The sequence below is a fragment of the Ornithorhynchus anatinus genome, chromosome 2 (assembly GCF_004115215.2).
Source record: "Ornithorhynchus anatinus isolate Pmale09 chromosome 2, mOrnAna1.pri.v4, whole genome shotgun sequence".
In the NCBI taxonomy this organism is placed as follows: domain Eukaryota; kingdom Metazoa; phylum Chordata; class Mammalia; order Monotremata; family Ornithorhynchidae; genus Ornithorhynchus; species Ornithorhynchus anatinus.
In genome coordinates, this window is record NC_041729.1 from 97437313 (window position 1) to 97455579 (window position 18267).

Here is an 18267-nt window from a genome sequence, read left to right on the forward strand (position 1 = left end):
TTTCATAGTTCAGCCAGTGTTTCAATCTCTGTGTAGTTTTCATAATTGGGTAGGACCTATCCTATTTTTTTTAATTTAAAAAATAAAAAGATTAGTTGTATTTACCGCTCTGGAACCTAGGTCCTGCAAGAAAGGGATTGGGTGCTGGGGCAGTGTTATCAGCGGTGATGGTTTCAACTGAAGAGTCACCTGTGGCACTCTGCAAGTAGTATTTTACTCTCCCAAGCACTTAGTACAGTGCTCTGCACAGAGTAAGTGCGCAATAAATCCTATTGATGGATTCATTCATGCAATAGTATTTACTGAGCGCTTACTATGTGCAGAGCACTGTACTGAGCACTTGGAATGTATAATTCGGCAACAGATAGGGACATGAAAGTGGCACAACCGTAGCAGGGATCTGGATAAGCAGCTGGCTAACATACCATAGGTGCTTGTGGGGGGAAAGAGGAAACAGTAATTAATCTGTGGCATATGTTGAGCGCTTACTCTGTGTGTAGAGCACTGTACTGAGTGGTTGGGAGAGTACAATCGAATAATGGTATTTATAGACCATTTACTGTATGCAGAGCACTGTACTAAGCGCTTGGGAGAGTGCAGTACAACAGAGTTGGCAGAAATGATCCCTACCCACAAGAGAAGTGGAAAAAAAAAAAGTGATTACTTCTTTGAAACACTAAACTGAGGAATGTATGATAGTTAAATGCCTGGAAGAGTGAACATTTTTAAAAGGTGGATAATCAAATCCATGAGAAGCAACATGGCCTGGTGGATTGCCCACAAGCCTGTGAGTCAGGAGTGAGAAGAACCTGGGTTCTAATCCTGACTGCCACTTGTCTGCAGTGGGACCTTGAGTAGATCACTTCACTTCTCTGTGCCTCAGTTACCTCATCTGTAAAATGGGGATTTAAACTGTGAGCCCCATGTGGGACAGGGACGGTGTCCACCCTGATTAGTTCGTATCTACCCCGGCGCTCAGTACAGTGCCGGGCACAGAGTAAGCATTGAACAAATGCCATTAAAAAAAATAACCAAAGAAAGTACAGGTAGAAGTTTCCAGGAAGAGAGTAGCTGTACAGAGTCAGTGGAAAGAGCACAGACCTGAAATCAGAAGACCTTGGTTCTCATCCTGGCTCTGCCACTTGCCTGTTCTGTGACCTTGGCTATGTCACTTCCCTAGGCCTTAATTTCCTCATGTGTAAAGTAGGGATTCAGTGACTTTTCTCTTTCCTGCTGAGGCTGTAAACCTCAAGTGGGACAGAGACTGACAGATGTGATTATCTTGTATCTACCTCAGTCCTTAGTACAGTGCTTGGCCCATAGTAATTACTTTACAAATCCCATTATTATTATAGACTAGTGCTCTGCACATAGTAAGCGCTGAACAAATACCAACATTATTATTATTGTTTTTATAATTAGTAAAACAAGAGAGCAGAAAGGTTGTGATAGAAAGAGATAGATAAGAAAACTACGTTGAAGACTACTGGTGCAGCAGCTAAGGGAAAAGCTTTATTTCTGTGGAAGAAATGGCAGGATATTTAATGTCTTCAAATCATCAATAAAGTCCTCTTTATCATTACTGTCATTGATTATGAAGAAAGGCAGTACATACAGTTCTCCTAAAATGTCCCAGTTTCTCTCTCTCTTGCTGTATTGTACTTTCCCAAGAGCTCAGCACAGTGCTCTGCACACAGTAAGCACTCAATAAATACCATTGAATGAATGAATGAGTCACGTTCTTGTGGAAGAGCTTTAAGGAAAACTCGTGTCCGGTTTCTCACCTATTCGAATGCCAAGTACACCAGTGGTTCCTTCCGTAACACCGCAGACCGAGGACAGAGAGGCTTGCGGTGTCAGGATGTTGCCGGATTGTGTACTCGCCAAACTGCATTTTGACAGAACAGTGCGTGTGTGTGTGCGCAGATTTATGCCTACGTGCTACTGATCCACTCAGCTTCGATTCCTGAGTTTCTGCTCTGAATCGATTTATGAAGTGATTGTGGGGGTAGACAGGTGGACTTGGGGCAATAGAAATGTTCAAGTGGCATCTTAAGTAACTTGGCATCTTCAAGTCTAAGAGAGCTAAATAGTGATTTAAAGAAACTGAGAATAATAATACTGTTGACGTTTGTTAAGCGCTTCCTATGTGCAGAACACTGTTCTAAGCACTGGAGTATTCATTCATTCATTCAATAGTATTTATTGAGCGCTTACTATGTGCAGAGCACTGTACTAAGCGCTTGGGATGAACAAGTCGGCAACAGATAGAGACGGTCCCTGCCGTTTGACGGGCTTACGGTCTAATCGGGGGAGACGGACAGACGAGAACGATGGCACTAAACAGCGTCAAGAGGAAGAACATCTCGTAAAAACCGATGGCAACTAAATAGAATCGAGGCGATGTACAATTCATTAACAAAATAAATAGGGTAACGAAAATATATACAGTTGAGCGGACGAGTACGGTGCTGTGGGGATGGGAAGGGAGAGGTGGAGGAGCAGAGGGAAAAGGGGAAAATGAGGCTTTAGCTGCGGAGAGGTGAAGGGGGGGTGGCAGAGGGAGTAGAGGGGGAAGAGGAGCTCAGTCTGGGAACGCCTCTTGGAGGAGGTGATTTTTAAGTAAGGTTTTGAAGAGGGAAAGAGAATCAGTTTGGCGGAGGTGAGGAGGGAGGGCGTTCCGGGACCGCGGGAGGACGTGACCCGGGGGTCGACGGCGGGATGGGCGAGACCGGGGGACGGCGAGGAGGTGGGCGGCGGAGGAGCGGAGCGTGCGGGGTGGGCGGTAGAAAGAGAGAAGGGAGGAGAGGTAGGAAGGGGCAAGGTGATGGAGAGCCTTGAAGCCTAGAGTGAGGAGTTTTTGTTTGGAGCGGAGGTCGATAGGCAACCACTGGAGTTGTTTAAGAAGGGGAGTGACATGCCCAGATCGTTTCTGCAGGAAGATGAGCCAGGATGAGTAGATACAGGGTCATCAGGTTGTCCCACGTGAGGCTCACAACTAATCCCCATTTTACAGGTGAGGTAACAGGCACAGAGAAGTGAAGTGACTTGCCCACAGCTGACAAGTGGCAGAGCCGGGATTCGCACCCATGACCTCTGACTCCCAAGCCCAGGCTCTTTCCACTGAGCCACGCTGCTTCTCTAAGAAATATGACCTCACGGTTCATAATCTGTTATTCTGCAGTTATATGGTGAATATTTTTTAATTATATGCCATTTTGCCAGATTTTGTGTTCTTCTCATTTTGGCTAGAACATTGGTAGGGAATTTGGGAAAGTTCAATTCAGCGACTTGAGCCTTGTTAGTTACGGCCTGTTGTGGTTTCAGAACGAACAGTTTGTGCATTTATGTGGTGTTGGAACAGACTGGTACTACAGGGTGAGTTTTCTTTAAGGCAGGGTTTTGCAAGAATACAACTCCCACGTTGAGAATTTGGTCTATAAAAATAATGGTTTGTCGGGCTGCGGCTGGGTGGGGGCTTATAGTCCCTGGACACCTATATTAAGATTGAGCTTGCCTATAAACTACCTGTATGTAGAAAACAGTATTTATTGAGTACTTAGTGTGTGCAGGGAACGGCACTAAATACTGGGGGAAGTATATTAAGATGTAGTAGACGTGATTCTGGCCAAATGGAAGAACGAGGCAATTACCTTGACGGATCAGAATTAGAATGAAAAAAAAAGTGTCGTTGCTAATGGAGATCTGGTCATTTGGGGTCAGGCTCGATAAGGGTTGTTCTTTAATCTTCGAAAGGAAGCTGTTTGTGCCGTGCTGCGGAGTCCGGGCCTGTTGATGACTGTTGAAAATAGAAATGGGAATCCTGGGGCCACTGAAGTGGCGTGTGTGGAGGTGTGAAAAGGTCGAGTAAGAGTTGTCTTGTAGAAAAAAAAAAACGTAGTGAACGGAGCTGGCCTCGGGCAGTTCAGACAGACATCGGGGAAGGGACTGGGAGAATTGCTTTCAGGGGCGTGGGAGGTGGCGATGCCAGGGCACTTTGTAGACTGGAAATGCCCAATGTGGCCCGCCCTGGTTTTGATTAGCCCACACCCGTGCAGAATCCTGGGCTGTGGCATTTGAAGCAGATTTGGGTAAGTTAAATCGGAAGAGTTGCCAAGTGAATCCACGACGGGCTGAGCTCCGTCCAAGAGGCCCAGCTGCACGTGCCCAGTGCTCTTCTGAGTTGTGGGCCTTAGGTGCCCCCTCCCCAGGGGCAGAGGGGGCAGTCGGCACGCCCAGACTCGCTCATTACAGGTCTCTGACCAGATCTGAGGGTTTCCAGTCAGGAACGAGAAGACCCAAAATGGTGGCTCTCTAGCCCGTTAGCTCTTTGAAGCCTGTCATCTCCTCCTTGTTCCCTACTTCCTGAACCCGGGTCCCCTTTTCACTCCTTCAAAATGGATGTGATCCCAGCCTCATTTCTGGACCACTGGGTCCCTCACCCCTGATCCACGGATGCCTCCTCTCTCTCCTCCTCCCCTCCCACCCCCAAGCCCCCAAATCCAATCCCAAATGCCTGGCAGAGGAGGGCAGCCAACCAGCCGGCCCAAATCAACTGGGTTTGACTCTGTGCCAGCTTGGGACGTGGAAGTTTCTGCCTATTAGGAAAAAAAAAAACACAGAAAGGAAAAACTCTGAGAACCCTAGTCCTCAGTAATAATTATCCGTGGCCCACTTCCAAAGAGACAATTAGGGTGTACCTCCGTCTCTCAGGTGTTTACCTGTAATCAGGAGCCTCCCTTTGCAGCTGGACCGGAGTGGTTGCGTAGAAACAATAGAAAGGAAGCCGGGAGGGCCGGTCCACAGTTCCAGTCGCGGCCGAGCAGGAAACGAATTGTAAGGGGACGGCCTTGACTTCGTTCTTTGGAAAAATAATCATTAGGCCCATAAAGGTCCTGTTTGGCTTGGAAAACCGGCCAAGGCCACATCTTCCCATCCCCCCCTCCGACAATAAGCCGGGGGGAGAAGCGAACGTCGCTGCTTGGTGCAGTGTTGAAGCAACAGCCCGGTGAGCCTGGCAAAGAAAGGCTGGGACGGCGGGTACCGGCCGAGAGACGCTGCGTCCTAGCCAGTGACCGTCCAGCACGAAAAAATAGGTGTGTGGGAGGGTAGCGGGAGGAAAAAAATCAAATCCCCTGTGGCCTTAAGGTTGATGGAAGAAGACTAGGAGAACCCACTCTGCCAAGAAGGAAAGTAGTAAAAGTTTTGCCCCTTCCCTTCCTTGGAATTCAAAGGGTTCGGTTGAGGTCCGATTACTCTGTCTCCCAGGGATTTCCTGAGTGGATCGGAGTCCGGCCCGGGAGGGCCAGGAGGGCGTGGAGGGGTAGAGGGGGCATCGGCGGCGGCGGTGTGTCTCTAGCCCGTTTTGCACTCATCCTAGCCTGGCTAAATCCACTTTTGGCCAAGTGGGACGCCACGATTCCTAACGGTGCCCAGTGGCTTTCCCTATGTCGCCTAAAACATTTAGCAGATTTCGGTTTAAGATCCCAAACGGAAAAGCCTGTAGGATCTGCTCGGACTCAAAGGGATAGACGGGATGAATTTCCATGAGAAAAAAAATAAATCACTTTTAAATGTAGTTTTCGCAGTTAAGAGGTGTGCGGGCACCCTGCGGTAACTGTCTGCTCGGATCCACTCGCTCATTCCAACTGTTTTGATTTGATTGGGTCCAGGCACATTTATTCAGTCATATTTATCGAGCGCTTACGGTGTGCAGAGCACTGTACAAAGCGCTTGGGAAAGTACAAAACGATAATAAACAGTGACATTCCCTGCCCACAGCGAGCACATCCAGGGTGGATGGAGGTATGTCCCACCCTGTCCCTTTCTAAAGCCGCTCCATTAGGGTTGAGGTGCCTCTGTGGGATTGCCCTGCCCAGGCATAAACATCCGTGGTTTGGGGGTTTCTAAACTTTTACCATTCCGTCCCTGGTTGGTTTATCCTTTGGTCCTAATGATCACATAAAACGACGACCCATGCTGAACACCCAGTCCGATTTGTAATTTTTTCGATGTGGAGGACTGCCGGGAACTGGGACAGCTGGTGGCTTTTTTTTAAAACAAGGTACCGACCCCATCCCCAGGCTTATGTGCATATCATCGTCATCGATGATATTTCCTGAGTGCATACTGTGTGTAGAGCACTATACCGAGTGTGTGGGAGAGCGCAGTACAACAGAGTCGGCAGACGTGTTCCCTGCCCACGTTGAACTTTCATTCATTCAGTCGAATTTATTGAGCGCTTACGGTGGGCAGAGCACTGTACTAAGCGCTTGGAAAGTACAGTTCGGCAGCAGAGACGGTCCCTACCCAACGGGCTCACAGTCTAGGAGGGAGGAGAAAGACAACAAAACAAAGCAAGTGGACGAGCCTCCGTAGCGTCAGTGTGAATAAATAGAATTATAGATATGTACACATCATTGATAAAATAAATAGAATAATAAATATGTACAGATAGATATACACAAGTGCGGTGGGGTTGGGGTAGAGCAGAGGGATGGGGAGTAGGGGCGATGGGGAGGAGGAGGAGAGGAAAAGGGAGGGCTCAGTGTAGAAGACCCGCTGCTTTTTTCCTTCCCCTTTTTCCCTCCCCCCAAATTCCTGTCCCCTATTTAGGGGAGGAAATGGCTGCCAAATCCATTTGCTGCAATTTCCAGCGACCACCCCCTCCCTTCACTGCTTCTAGGTTCAGAGTGCAAGGGTAGAGGAACGAAACCTTCAGTAGCGGGAGACTTGTGGGAGGGTCCTCTAGACCAAGCTCGCTGTGGTCTGGGATTGTCTCTCTTTATTGCTGTATTACTTTCCCAAGCGCTTAGTACAGTGCTCTGCCCACAGTCAGCGCTCAGTAAATGCGACTGAATAAATCTTCCAAAGGAAAAAGGAGGTGAGGCGGTAGAAAAAGTGCCCTCATCATTTCCAGCCTGCCCATGGGAGTAAAATTGGAGATTATGTAATACAGAACTGGAACAGAGGTGAATGGATTGAGGAGACTATTTCCTCATTTTCAAATTTGTAAAAAAACTCCAGCCAGGACTGGGCTTACATGGCCGACCAGCCTATTCACATGTCAGTGCTGATCCTCGAGCTGTTGAAACCATTGCAGATCACCCCATTTTAAGGTGAAGCAGTACACGCTGGGAAAAAGAGATCGCACCCCAGCCCGTTTTGCAATCTCATGTTCTCCACCCGAGACTTTGCCTTCGGCGAAACCGTTTACTAGATGCTTTCTGCCAGTCAATCGGTCATTTATTGAGCGCTTTCTTGGTGCAGAGCACCGTACTAAGTGCTTAGGAGAGTACACTATAACAGAATTGGTAGACATTTTCCCTATCCACAGAGAACTTAGAGTCTAGAGGGGGAGACTAGTAGGAATAAATTGTGACTATAGTCAATAAATTAAGCATTTATTTAGTATTATCAAAGCATTGTCTTATCACCGATGGTCTCGTCTCCAAACCTCCTCTTTTCTGCTCCCAGAGTCCCTAATGCCTTCCTTGAATTTGCATGGCATCTGACTGTTTTCCACCCCTAGACTCCCAGCGCCCAAGTACAAGGAAGAGGCACTGAGAAGCTGTGTGGCCACCAGCCCTGAAAATCAACTGGAAATAAAGTCAGAGAAGGTGCATTACTTCTCTCAGTTTCAAATGTATTTTCGTGTCTGACTCCCTCTCCGCATTAAACTGCTTGAGCAAGGGCAGGGCTCGTGTCTAGTAATACTGTTGTATTTTCCCAAGTGCTCAGTACAATGCTCTGCACAGAATAAGTGCTCCGTAAATACAATGCGTTGACCGACCGCTTCCCAGTCTACATCCAGACTGCTTCTGGAGAGGCCGTTGTAGTGAGAGAACGTGTCATATTGTTGTGCCGAACTCTCCCAAGCACTTAGTAGAGTGCCCTGCACACAGTAAACAATAAATGTGATTTATTGATTAGTAGCGTGAACTCTGCAGCACCTTGCCAGTCATTAGTATTTAGTGAGTATCCGCTGTGGGCAGAAGAGTGTAGTAAGCACTTGGGAGTGTTTATTAGAGGTAAGGGGACAGGCACACGTTTATTGACCGTTAGGAGAAAAATGAATGGAAAGGCAGGTGAATAAATGAGTGCTTAAAGAATGTCGAATCAACATGTCCGAGAATGCTGTACGTGGTGTGGGTTCAGAAGGGCTGAATTGGTGACTGGGAGTGCTATACCTGGGGAGAAGAAAATTAATCCATCAGTCAATGAATGGTATTTGCTGAGCATTTACACTGCTCCGAACGCTTGAGCGAGTACAGTACAACGGAGTTGGGAAATATGTTTCCTGCCCATAGTGATAAATAACAAGAGGCATTGTGTCGTAGGAGAAAGAGCCCAGGCCTGCGAGTCAGAGGTCCTGGGTTCTAATATCTCCCCCGCCCTTGTATGCTGTATAATCTAGGGCAACTCACTTAATTTCTCTGTGCCTCATCTGTAAAATGGGGATTAAGACCCTGAGCCCCACATGGGACATGGACTGTGACTAACCTGAATAGCTTGCACCTACCCCAGCGCTTAGCGCAGTGCCTGACACACAGAAAGCACGTAACAAGTGCCATAAAAAAATTATGGCTCTAAACGTAAGGGCTCTGGGCCTGAGGGCGAGGCGAATACCAAATACCTAAAGGGTATAGCTCCAAGGGCATAGGTCACAGAGGAGGGAGAGGTAGTTGGGAAAAAGAAGGCTTATTGGGGAAGGCCTCTTGAAGGAGTTGTGACCTATTAAGGCTTAATCAGAAAATGCCTCGTGGTCTCTAAACTCACTGTGGTCAGGAAACGTGTTTTCCAACTCTTGTTTTACTGTACTATCCCAAGTGCTCAGTACAGTGCTCCGTACACAGCACACACCCGGTAAATACCACTGATAGATTAATTGGAGTGAGATTGTAAGAGGACTTTGGCGACGGAGAGAGGGGTGGTCAGGTCGAATCGAAACATAGAAGGGCATGAACAAGGGGCAGGTGGCAGGACAAGTGTGTGTGAGTGAAGGGCAGCGAGGAGGTCTGCCTGGGTAGAGCACAGGCTGGGAAATAGATGAGGGCGGACAAGTAGAGGAATAATGATGGAGAGCCTAGAAGTCAGGGGTCAAGCATCTGTGCGTGATACAGAGGGAAGTAGGTGACGGAGGTTTCTGCAGGTGGGAAAGGTGAGAGGAGAAAGACATTTTAGAAAGATGATCCGAGCTGCAGACCGGAGTATAGACCGAAGCAGAAAGAGGCTAGAAGCGGGGAGAACAATGAGGAGGCTGATAGAGTAGAGTCAAGAGATGACAGCTTGAATCAGGGTGGTGGTCATTTGGACGAAGAGGAAGAGGATCTGAGAAATACTGTGGAGAAAGAACCCCCAGGATTTTGTGGCAAGCTGAAGGTGAGGGTTAAAAAGTAATGAGAAGTCAAAGATGACAACAAGTTTGCAGGTTCTGGGACAGGGAGTGAGTGTGAAGTGAGAGAAGGGACCCAGAACAGACGTGAGGAGCAACGTGGCCTAGTGGATAGAGGGTGGGCCCGGGAGTCAGAAGGACCTGGGTTCTAATCCCAGGTCTGCCACGTGCCCGTTGTGTGACCTCGGTCCAGTCACTTCACTTCTCTGGGTCCCAGTTACCTCATCTGGAAAATGGGGATTAGGACTGTGAGCCCCACGTGGTGTTTCCAACCTGACTGGCTTGTACAGTGTTTAGCACAGTGCCTGGTAAGCATAAGTCCTTAGCATATACCATCAAAAAGAGAGACTGACAGGGGATAAAGGGTGGAAGAAGAATCAGCCAGTGAGACTGGGAAGGAGTGGTCAGAGAAGTAGGAAGAGAACTGGGTGTCGGGAGAAACAGTGATGAAGTGACATTTCCAGGAGTAGGGAAGTGGTCAGCGTCATCGAAGGTGGCCAGGAGGTGGAGGAGGATTTGCGGAGAGTAGAGTCCATTAAATTTAGCAAGGAAGAGGGGGGTCATTGGTGACCTTGAAGAGTGCGGGCTCAGTGGAATAAAGGCAGTAGAGCTGTGTCTGATCTCGCTGCATTGCATTTATCGCAGTGCTCAGTACAGTTCTTGGCGTGGAGTAAGTGCTTAACTACCACAATTATTAAGAAACACGAGTGGGTTGTGCACTCTGTTCAAGGGGTCTGGATAAGAATAGGAGCAGGAAGATGGGACAAAAGCTAGCGAGAGCAGTGGGATTCAGGGAAGGCTTTTTTTAGTATAGAGTCAAATAATCACTGGCATTTATTGAGTGCTTACTTTACTAAGAGTTTGGGTGAGTACAGTCCAAGAGAGTTGGTAGAAACGGTCTCTGTCGACAGTGATTTTACAGTCTAGAAGGGGAGACAGAGATTAATATCGTTAAGGGCAGGGAACGTGTCTGCCGACTCTTTTGTGTCGTACTCTCCCAAGCGCGTAATACGGTGCTCTGCACTTAGCGCTCAGAGCGTTTGAGGAGGGAGTTAAGTGTCTGGAATAACTGGCCGGGGGCAATCAACCTTGGGGTCAATAAGGACGGAGAAATAATATTGCCCTCTAGAAGAGAGGGCAGAGTTAAAGCAAGCAAGGATGTCCTGGAAGTGGATAAGGTCGGCTTGATATCTGGATTTCCCCCAGCAGCGTTCTGCGCCGCATGAGGAGGAAACGGACTGTGGCGGTGATCCGGGGCTGGGGGTTAGCGGTACGAGATGGAGGAACAAATGGTTTGATGCGTGGTAATTCAAAACAGTCAAGCCCTTCTCCTTGACTGTTCCGAGGGTGAGCGTAAAATAAGGGCATTTATTCCTGTCCTTGCGAAATCTGTTGGAAATTGAAGTCCCATCATCCATCACTGGTTCAGGAGTGCTTTTTTCACGGGAGGATGACCGTCTGCGTGGCTGACGCTTTTTTCCTCTCGGGGTCTTTTCAGAAATGGCAGCTGCACTTTTGAAGACTTCACCACTCTCAGCAAAGAGTAGACTGCTCCAGCAATCCGGTTTATCGCTCTACAGCTCGGCCCACGGTTTCCATGAAGAATCGGTGAAAAAGAAACTCCTAAAGTTGACCGGTGGATCAGTCGACCTTTGCAAAGACGAGAATGGCATTGGAATTCTCACTCTCAACAACCCAAGTAAAATGAACGCCTTCTCAGGTAACCGGTCGGGTGAGGGAGGGGGACTTTTTTTTCTGGAGCATTTGCTAAGGCCAGGTCAAAAGACCATAGCATTTTTGGATCAGCACCTCAAATTCATCCACTGAGCCTCACAACGAATAAATATAACAATAGCATCATGTTAATTTTTTCTCCCCGGGTAGTTTGCAAACTTTCCAGAGGCAACACCGGCGTACTGCCACGTACCCTGCGAGCAAGTAACAGATTAATACGATGCAGCCTGTGGATGCTCAACAGATCCTGTTGAATGGCTGTTTCCCAATCCGTCTTAGTTAGCAATAGGAAGATCATTCAGTAGGCGCTCAATAAATATCATTGATCGATTCAGAACAAGAATTTTTAAGAGAAAACTGCACTGAGTGGTCCGCAGTCCTTTTTTGAGTCCCTTCTGGGTGCACAGCACTCCTGCCTACTTAGACTGTGGGACAGGAACTTTCTCCAAACTGATGATCTCGTTTCTTCCCCAGCACCCAACACAGTGCTTGGCACGTAGCAAGCACTTAAAAAATATCACTGTCATTATTATTATTCTTCCTCGGGTACTCAGAGGAGTTGAAAAGTGGAGCAAACTCCTTTCTTGAAGGAGTTTGAGTCTGTCTTGATTCTTAGAGAAGCAGCGTGGCTCAGTGGAAAGAGCACGGGCTTGGGAGTCAGAGGTCATGGGTTCGAATTCCAGCTCTGCCACTTGTCAGCTGTGTGACTGGGCAAGTCACTTAGCTTCTCTGTGCCTCAGTGACCTCATCTATAAAATGAGGATGACGTCTGTGAGCCTCATGTGGGACAACCTGATTACCGTGTATCTACCCTAGTGCTTAGAACAGTGCTCTGCACATAGTGAGCGCTTAACAGATACCAACATTATTTCCCCGATTAGACTGTAAGCCCGTCAGTGGGCAGGGATCGTCTCTGTCTGATGCCGAATTGTACATTCCAAGTGCTTAGTACAGTGCTCCGCACATAGTAAGCGCTCAATAAATACGATTGAATGAATGACGTCTCAGTAGCCAAATTCCAGCCTCTTTTTGCTGACTTCCAAAGGGAATTGAGACTCCAGCCCCTTAGGACCAGTTGGAAGTTCCTAAGGATCACCGAAGATCCCCAAACTAAGCTTTGGAAGATAGCCTCAATTTTTTACTTTTCGTTGGCAGGAGCAATGATGGTACAACTTCTGGAGAAGGTGATTGAATTAGAAAGTTGGACAGATGGGAAAGGCCTTATCATCCACGGGGCTAAAAACACGTTCTGCTCAGGATCTGATCTAAACGCCGTGAGAGCGCTGGGAACGCCGGAGGTGAGTTGAAGAGCTTTTGACCTTGAAGAGACTGTCCTGTGTAAGGAGAGAATTAGAGTTGCCTTAGCACACGCGGTCGGGTGGGGCGTGTGACACGGGTGTGGCCATGAAAAAAGGAGCAGTGGGGGTTTCTTGACGTCCGAGAGCCTTGGAGTCTTCCTCCTGGACTAAAGGGAAAAGGAGGCCGGCTGGTGGTTTGCTCTGATGTGCATCCCCTCTCCTAGTTATTTAGACTGTGAGCCCGTCGTTGGACAGGGATTGTCTCTATCTGTTGCTGAATTGTACATTCCAAGCGCTTAGGACATTGCTCTGCACTCAATAAATACAATCGAATGAATGAATAGTCCTGGACCGTGGACTGGTTCTGGCCATCCTCTAAAACTAAGTCCGCTGAGAGTAAGGGCTGGAGGAAGAGAGTGATCCTGCAGCATTCCTGATTGAAGTAATACTGGACCAGATACAGGACTGAATGTGACTGTTTGTTATTTTGTACTCTCCCAGGCGCTTAGTACAGTGTTCTGCACACAGTAAGCGCTCAGTAGATATGGTTTACTGCCATTTCCTCAGCTTTAAATCAGTCAATTGTATTTATTGAGCACTTAATATGGGCAGAGCTCTGTACTAAGCCTTTGAAGCTCTCTTAGCTTCTTTTTCCAAAGTTCTCATTCATTCATTCGATCGTATTTATTGAGCTCTTACCGTGTGCAGAGCACTGTACTAAGCGCTTAGAATGTACAATTCGGCAACAGAGACAATCCCTGCCCAACAGCGGGCTCACAGTCTAGAAGGGGGGAGACAGAAAACAAAACAAGTAGGCATCGATACCATCAAAACAGATAAACAGAATCATAGAAGTATACACATCATTAGTAAAATAGGGTAATATTAATATATACAAATGTACAAGTGCTGTGGGGAGGGGAAGGGGGTAGAGCAGAGGAAGGGAGTGGGGATAGTGGGGAGGGGAGGAGAGGCAGAGGGAAAGGGAGGGCTCAGTCTGGGAAGGCTCCTGGAGGAGGTGAGCTCTCAATAGGGCTTTGAAGAGGGGAAGAGAGTCAGTTTGGCGGAGGTGAGGAAGGAGGGCATTCCAGGTCAGAGGTAGGACGTGGGCCAGGGGTCGACGGAGGGACAGGAGAGAAGGAGGCACCGTGAGGCGGTTAGTGGCAGAGGAGCAGAATGTACAGGGTGGGCTTTTGAAGGAGAGAAGACAGGTGAGGTAGGAGGGGACAAGATTGATGGAGAGCTTTAAAGCCAAGAGTGAGGAGTTTTTGCTTCATGCGAAGGTTGATAGGCAACCACTGGAGGTTTCTGAGGAGGGGAGTGACATGCCCAGAGTGTTTCTGTAGATAACCCGGGCAGCGGAGTGAAGTATAGACTGTAGCGTTCATTTACCGTTCTTCAAATCACCATGGTGTGACCATCAAAATGCCTCAAGTGGTGCATTTTTTGGTACTGTGATTTGTCCATGCCTTCCCCCCACCCCCTCAACCTTAAAGGGACCAGGATGAAAAGCAGAGTTGGGGACCATCTCCTGGCCACAGACAGAGGGCGAGGGCCAGGCTATATACCTTGTTCTTATTTTGGTGACTCCTTAATGGGGAGCGGCATTCAATCGCTCGTATTTATTGAACACTTACCATATGCAGAGCACTCTCCCGAGCTCTTGGGAGAGTATAAGACAACGTTGGTAGACATTTGCCCTGATGGGACAGTTTGGATTCTCCAAGAGCCCCAAAAGTGTTTTGAGGGATCTGATTCTGGACTTGATTCCTCTGGAGATACCCCTCAGAAACCTGTTGGAAAATTTAGGGGCAAGGGCAGATTGAAAGCATCTCCTCTCACATGTAGTGCTGGGGGTTCAGGAAGGGGGTGGTCTCAGACTTGGACGTAGGGTTCCCTTGATCCTTCTGCTGGCGTTCTTTAATTCAGGATTGTAGGAAGGGTTGTCAAGTTAAATAATTTGGGATAGTTGAGTGACCTCGGTGGACTCCGGCCACTTGCTTGACAGACTCCGTGTTGAAAGTCTAGTTTAGGGCATAATAATGCTCACGAAATGGGTTCTTTGCCTGGTCTCTCTGGTAGTATGTCAGCGCGACGGTATTAGACTTAAGTTCATTTGGCTTCCGATGTTATTTGTATATCCATTCAAAAAGTTTTAAGGTGAAAAATCCCCTTGATTTTTCAAATGAAAAAATAGTAAATCGGGGCCCTGTAAGGATCACTAACAGCTTGAACCAACTGACATCATAAACTAATCTGGGACCACCAAAATTCACATAGCTCAAACAATTTTCTAGGTAAGTAGAAGAAAACCTGGCAAATGCTGGTAAGGGAGAACGGTGAGCTCCTCGTGGGCAAGGAACACCATCTGGAACCTGAGCCCTCATATATCTGGACAGTTAGTGGTTGCACAGCCAATACTGTGGATTCTGAATCACAAGGACAAATTCTGTTGTTCTAGCCACAGTTCCTTTGGAATTTAGTTTTGTGTATTCCATAGTTGTCCTTTGTATCCCTTATGCTGTTTTAGTATTTCACTGTATCCAGTGTGCCTATCTCCAGTCCTCCCCCGACCTATTTTCGTGGATTGTCAGCCCCTCGAGGGACAGGCAGGATCTGTGTCTAATTCCCACCGGTATGCTCTTCCCCAGCATTTGGGATGCGCTCTGCAGCCAGCAAGCATTTGAGAAATGCTATTACTTCCAACTATTGTCTTTCCCACGCACCTTAGTAAAGTGCTCGACAGTTGATCAATAAGGGGTGGTTATTGAGTGTTTACTGGGTGCAGAGCACTGTACTAAGCGCACACAATAAGCACCCAGTAATACCATGGTGCCCTTGATCTTCCTTCTCCATCCTTTCTTGCACCACCTCCTCTACCTGCCTGTAGCACCCCACTGAAAAATGAAAAATCACAATCAGTCAATCAAGCAGTCGCATTTATTGAGCACTTACTATGTGCAGAGCACCGCATTAAGCGCTTGAAAGAGTTCAGTACAACAGAATGAGCAGACACGTCCCCTGCCCATAATGAGCTCGCAGTCTAGAGGGGAAGACAGACAATATAAATAATTTATAATTGGAATTTATAATAGGTAGTTTAAAGATATGTCCATAAGTGCTTTGGGGTTGGAGGCAGGATGAATGCCAAATGTGGTAGAATTATACCCGGATGTGAGAATGGAGCAAGGTTAGAAGCAGGACGGGTGCGGAAGGTCCCAGGTGATGTTTCAGTTACCCTGATGTCGTGTAATTGTCCATGCCGAGGGTATAGGCGTAGGTCTGTGGAAATGGTAGCTAATTTAAAATTAGGCCTCTGACTTCTAAGACTCACAGATGTTTACAAGTTGCAGCTGCAAGTTTAAATCAGGCTGTTCCGTCCCCTCGCTGCGATGTTCTGAGACGATTAACACGCTCTTGAGCTATAAATAGTCTTCCTGTGAATGGGGGTTTTCTTGCCCCCAGCAAACACTTTGCTCTTTGTAGTCGTGGAGACGAATCTGCGTATTTGGTAAAGTTGCAGTTGGTTGCCTTCTCCGAGCTGGATCTGTTTGCTGAGCTGTGATGGATTCAATAGTGGGAATTAAACTTGGAATTCTGATAAAATGCAATCACGTCTTAACCGTTATTTTTCACCTTTTTTATAAGGAGATCTTCAATTGCCGAGGCACGAAGTAGGGTTTTTCTGGGTCTGTATTTTCCTTCCTTCCCTTTTGATTACAGAGGCTAGCTCCAAGTGATTTCTGTTTGGTTTATGAGTGTGTCAGCTTGGGTTAAACTCGTTCCAAGAGGAAATACGTGGATGGCTTGGTCTAAGGCCTCATGGCAGAATGCTTGACCCTCTCTCTTCCTGAGCAACAAAATGGGCATTGACCAGTGAAGATCAGCCCGCATACAAGAACTGGTCCCAGAATTGGTTGGGGGCGAGTAAGCAGCATGGTGTAGTGGGTAGAACATGGGCCTAGGACTCAGAAGGTCATGAGTTATAATTCCAACTCTGCTACTTGTCCACTGTATGGCCTTGGGCAAGTCACTTCACTCCCCTGTGCCTCAGTTACCTCATTTGGAAAACGGGGAGACCGTGAGCCTCATATGGGACAGGGAGTTTGTCCAACCCAATTTACTTGTATCCACTCCAGCACTTAGTACAGTGCCTGACACGTAGTAAGCATTTAACAAATACCACAGTTATTATTGTTGTTGTTACTACTGTTAAGCAGTGGATGTTGGCATGTTCAGTGGGGTAGATTTTTATTTTTTTTTTTTTTGGATACGGAACCCCAAACTTCCCTTTCCTTTAACCATCGATCAATTTTTATTGCTGTGCGCGGAGCACTGTTCTGAATGCTTGGGAGAGTACAATATAACAGAGTTGGACTTTAACTTTTTCCTTGAGGTATTTTTTGGCTCGATCACTTTCGAGGAAGTTGCGGAGCAGGAAGGAAAACTCACAGTTAGAGAAGAAACTCAGAAAAAGGAAGGCAAACCGGCCGAGACAGTTTCTCCATCTCTCAGAACCTCCAATCCCCAATCTGGGCATCTTCAGCTATGGTTTCCCTCTGCCTCAAAATAGCAAGGGAAAAATTTATTCATTCACTCGTATTTATTGAGCGCTTACTGTGTGCAGAGCACCATACTAAGCACTTGAGAAAGTACAGTAGAAGAGTAAACAGTGACATTCCCTGCCCACAACGAGCTGACAGTCTGGAAAAATCATAGGTTTCCTCCAAATTGGGAGAAAGCCAAGGATTAAAAGCAAGGTGTGATGCTTTGTTGAGCTGACCAGACAACTCCCATTTCGTGGGTTTGGGGGCCATAATTTGGACCCCACCCAGTGCCCGAAAGATGGCTAGTGGGACCCTCAAAAACTAATCAGTGGAAGCCAAGGCAGTGCTGACCATTGAGCGCTTACTGTGTGCAGAGCCATGTACTGAGTGCTTGGGAGAGTACGGTATTATAATAATAAATAATAATGATGAAAAAGAATAAACAAATATAACTGTGGTTGGAAGGGGTAGTTAGGGGGAGGGGATGATAATAATAATAATGTTGGTATTTGTTAATCGCTTACTATGTGCAGAGCACTTTTCTAAACGCCGGGGTAGATACGGGGTAATCAGGTTGTCCCACGTGAGGCTCACAGTTAATCCCCATTTTATAGATGAGGTAACTGAGGCCCAGAGAAGTGAAGTGACTCGCCCACAGTCACACAGCTGACAAGTGGCAGAGCTGGGATTCGAACCCACGACCTCTGACTCCCAAGCCTGGGCTCTTTCCACTGAGCCACGCTGCTTAATAACTATAAGTAGTATCTGTTAAGCGCTTACTATGTGCCGAGCAGTGTTCTAAGCGCTGGAGTAGATACAAGGTAATCAGATTGTCCCACATGGGGCTCACGGTCTCAATCCCCATTTTACAGATGATTTAACTGAGGCACAGAGAAGTTAAGTGGCTTGGCCAAGGTCACACAGCAGACGGGTGGCAGAGCCAGGATCAGAACCCACGTCCTCCGACTCCCAAGCCCGGGCTCTTCCTCCTGAGCCACGCTGCGTGTTCAGCGCAGGTCAGAAGGCAGCAGGACGTGGTTGATGTAGCCTTCCCTGCTTTGTCGCCGACTCCTGCCCCCTCTGCCCTGCCCGTCTCCCCCCGCCAGAATTATCTGCTGCCAGGGGGCCGTATGCCAGGCTGGCACGGCAGAGTCCCTGGGGAACGAGCAGCCGCAGCGGGGGTGGCCAGGTCCGCCGCGAGAAAAGCTTGGCTGCCGTTTTTCAACTTCTCCACTCGCTTCGGCCCCGCGCCCGGGACCTCTCCTCGGTGAATGTTTCTGGGAGAGCAGCCTTG

General features: G+C 47.7%; 1 protein-coding gene across 3 annotated transcripts in view; it reads left to right on the plus strand.

The window, feature by feature from the left end:
* The window catches only part of ECHDC1 (ethylmalonyl-CoA decarboxylase 1), a 75091-nt gene that overhangs the window by 18974 nt on the left and 37850 nt on the right, over window positions 1–18267 (plus strand). For 2 of the 3 annotated variants that reach the window (XM_029058250.2, XM_029058248.2), the window contains exons 2-3: window positions 10893–11114; window positions 12284–12426. In XM_029058250.2, the coding sequence (XP_028914083.1) occupies window positions 10895–11114; window positions 12284–12426 (363 nt within the window). In that variant the 5' untranslated portion in view covers window positions 10893–10894. Of the gene's footprint in view, window positions 1–7531; window positions 7620–10892; window positions 11115–12283; window positions 12427–18267 lie in introns of all 3 variants that reach the window. The other variant, XM_029058249.2, reaches the window with a different exon arrangement.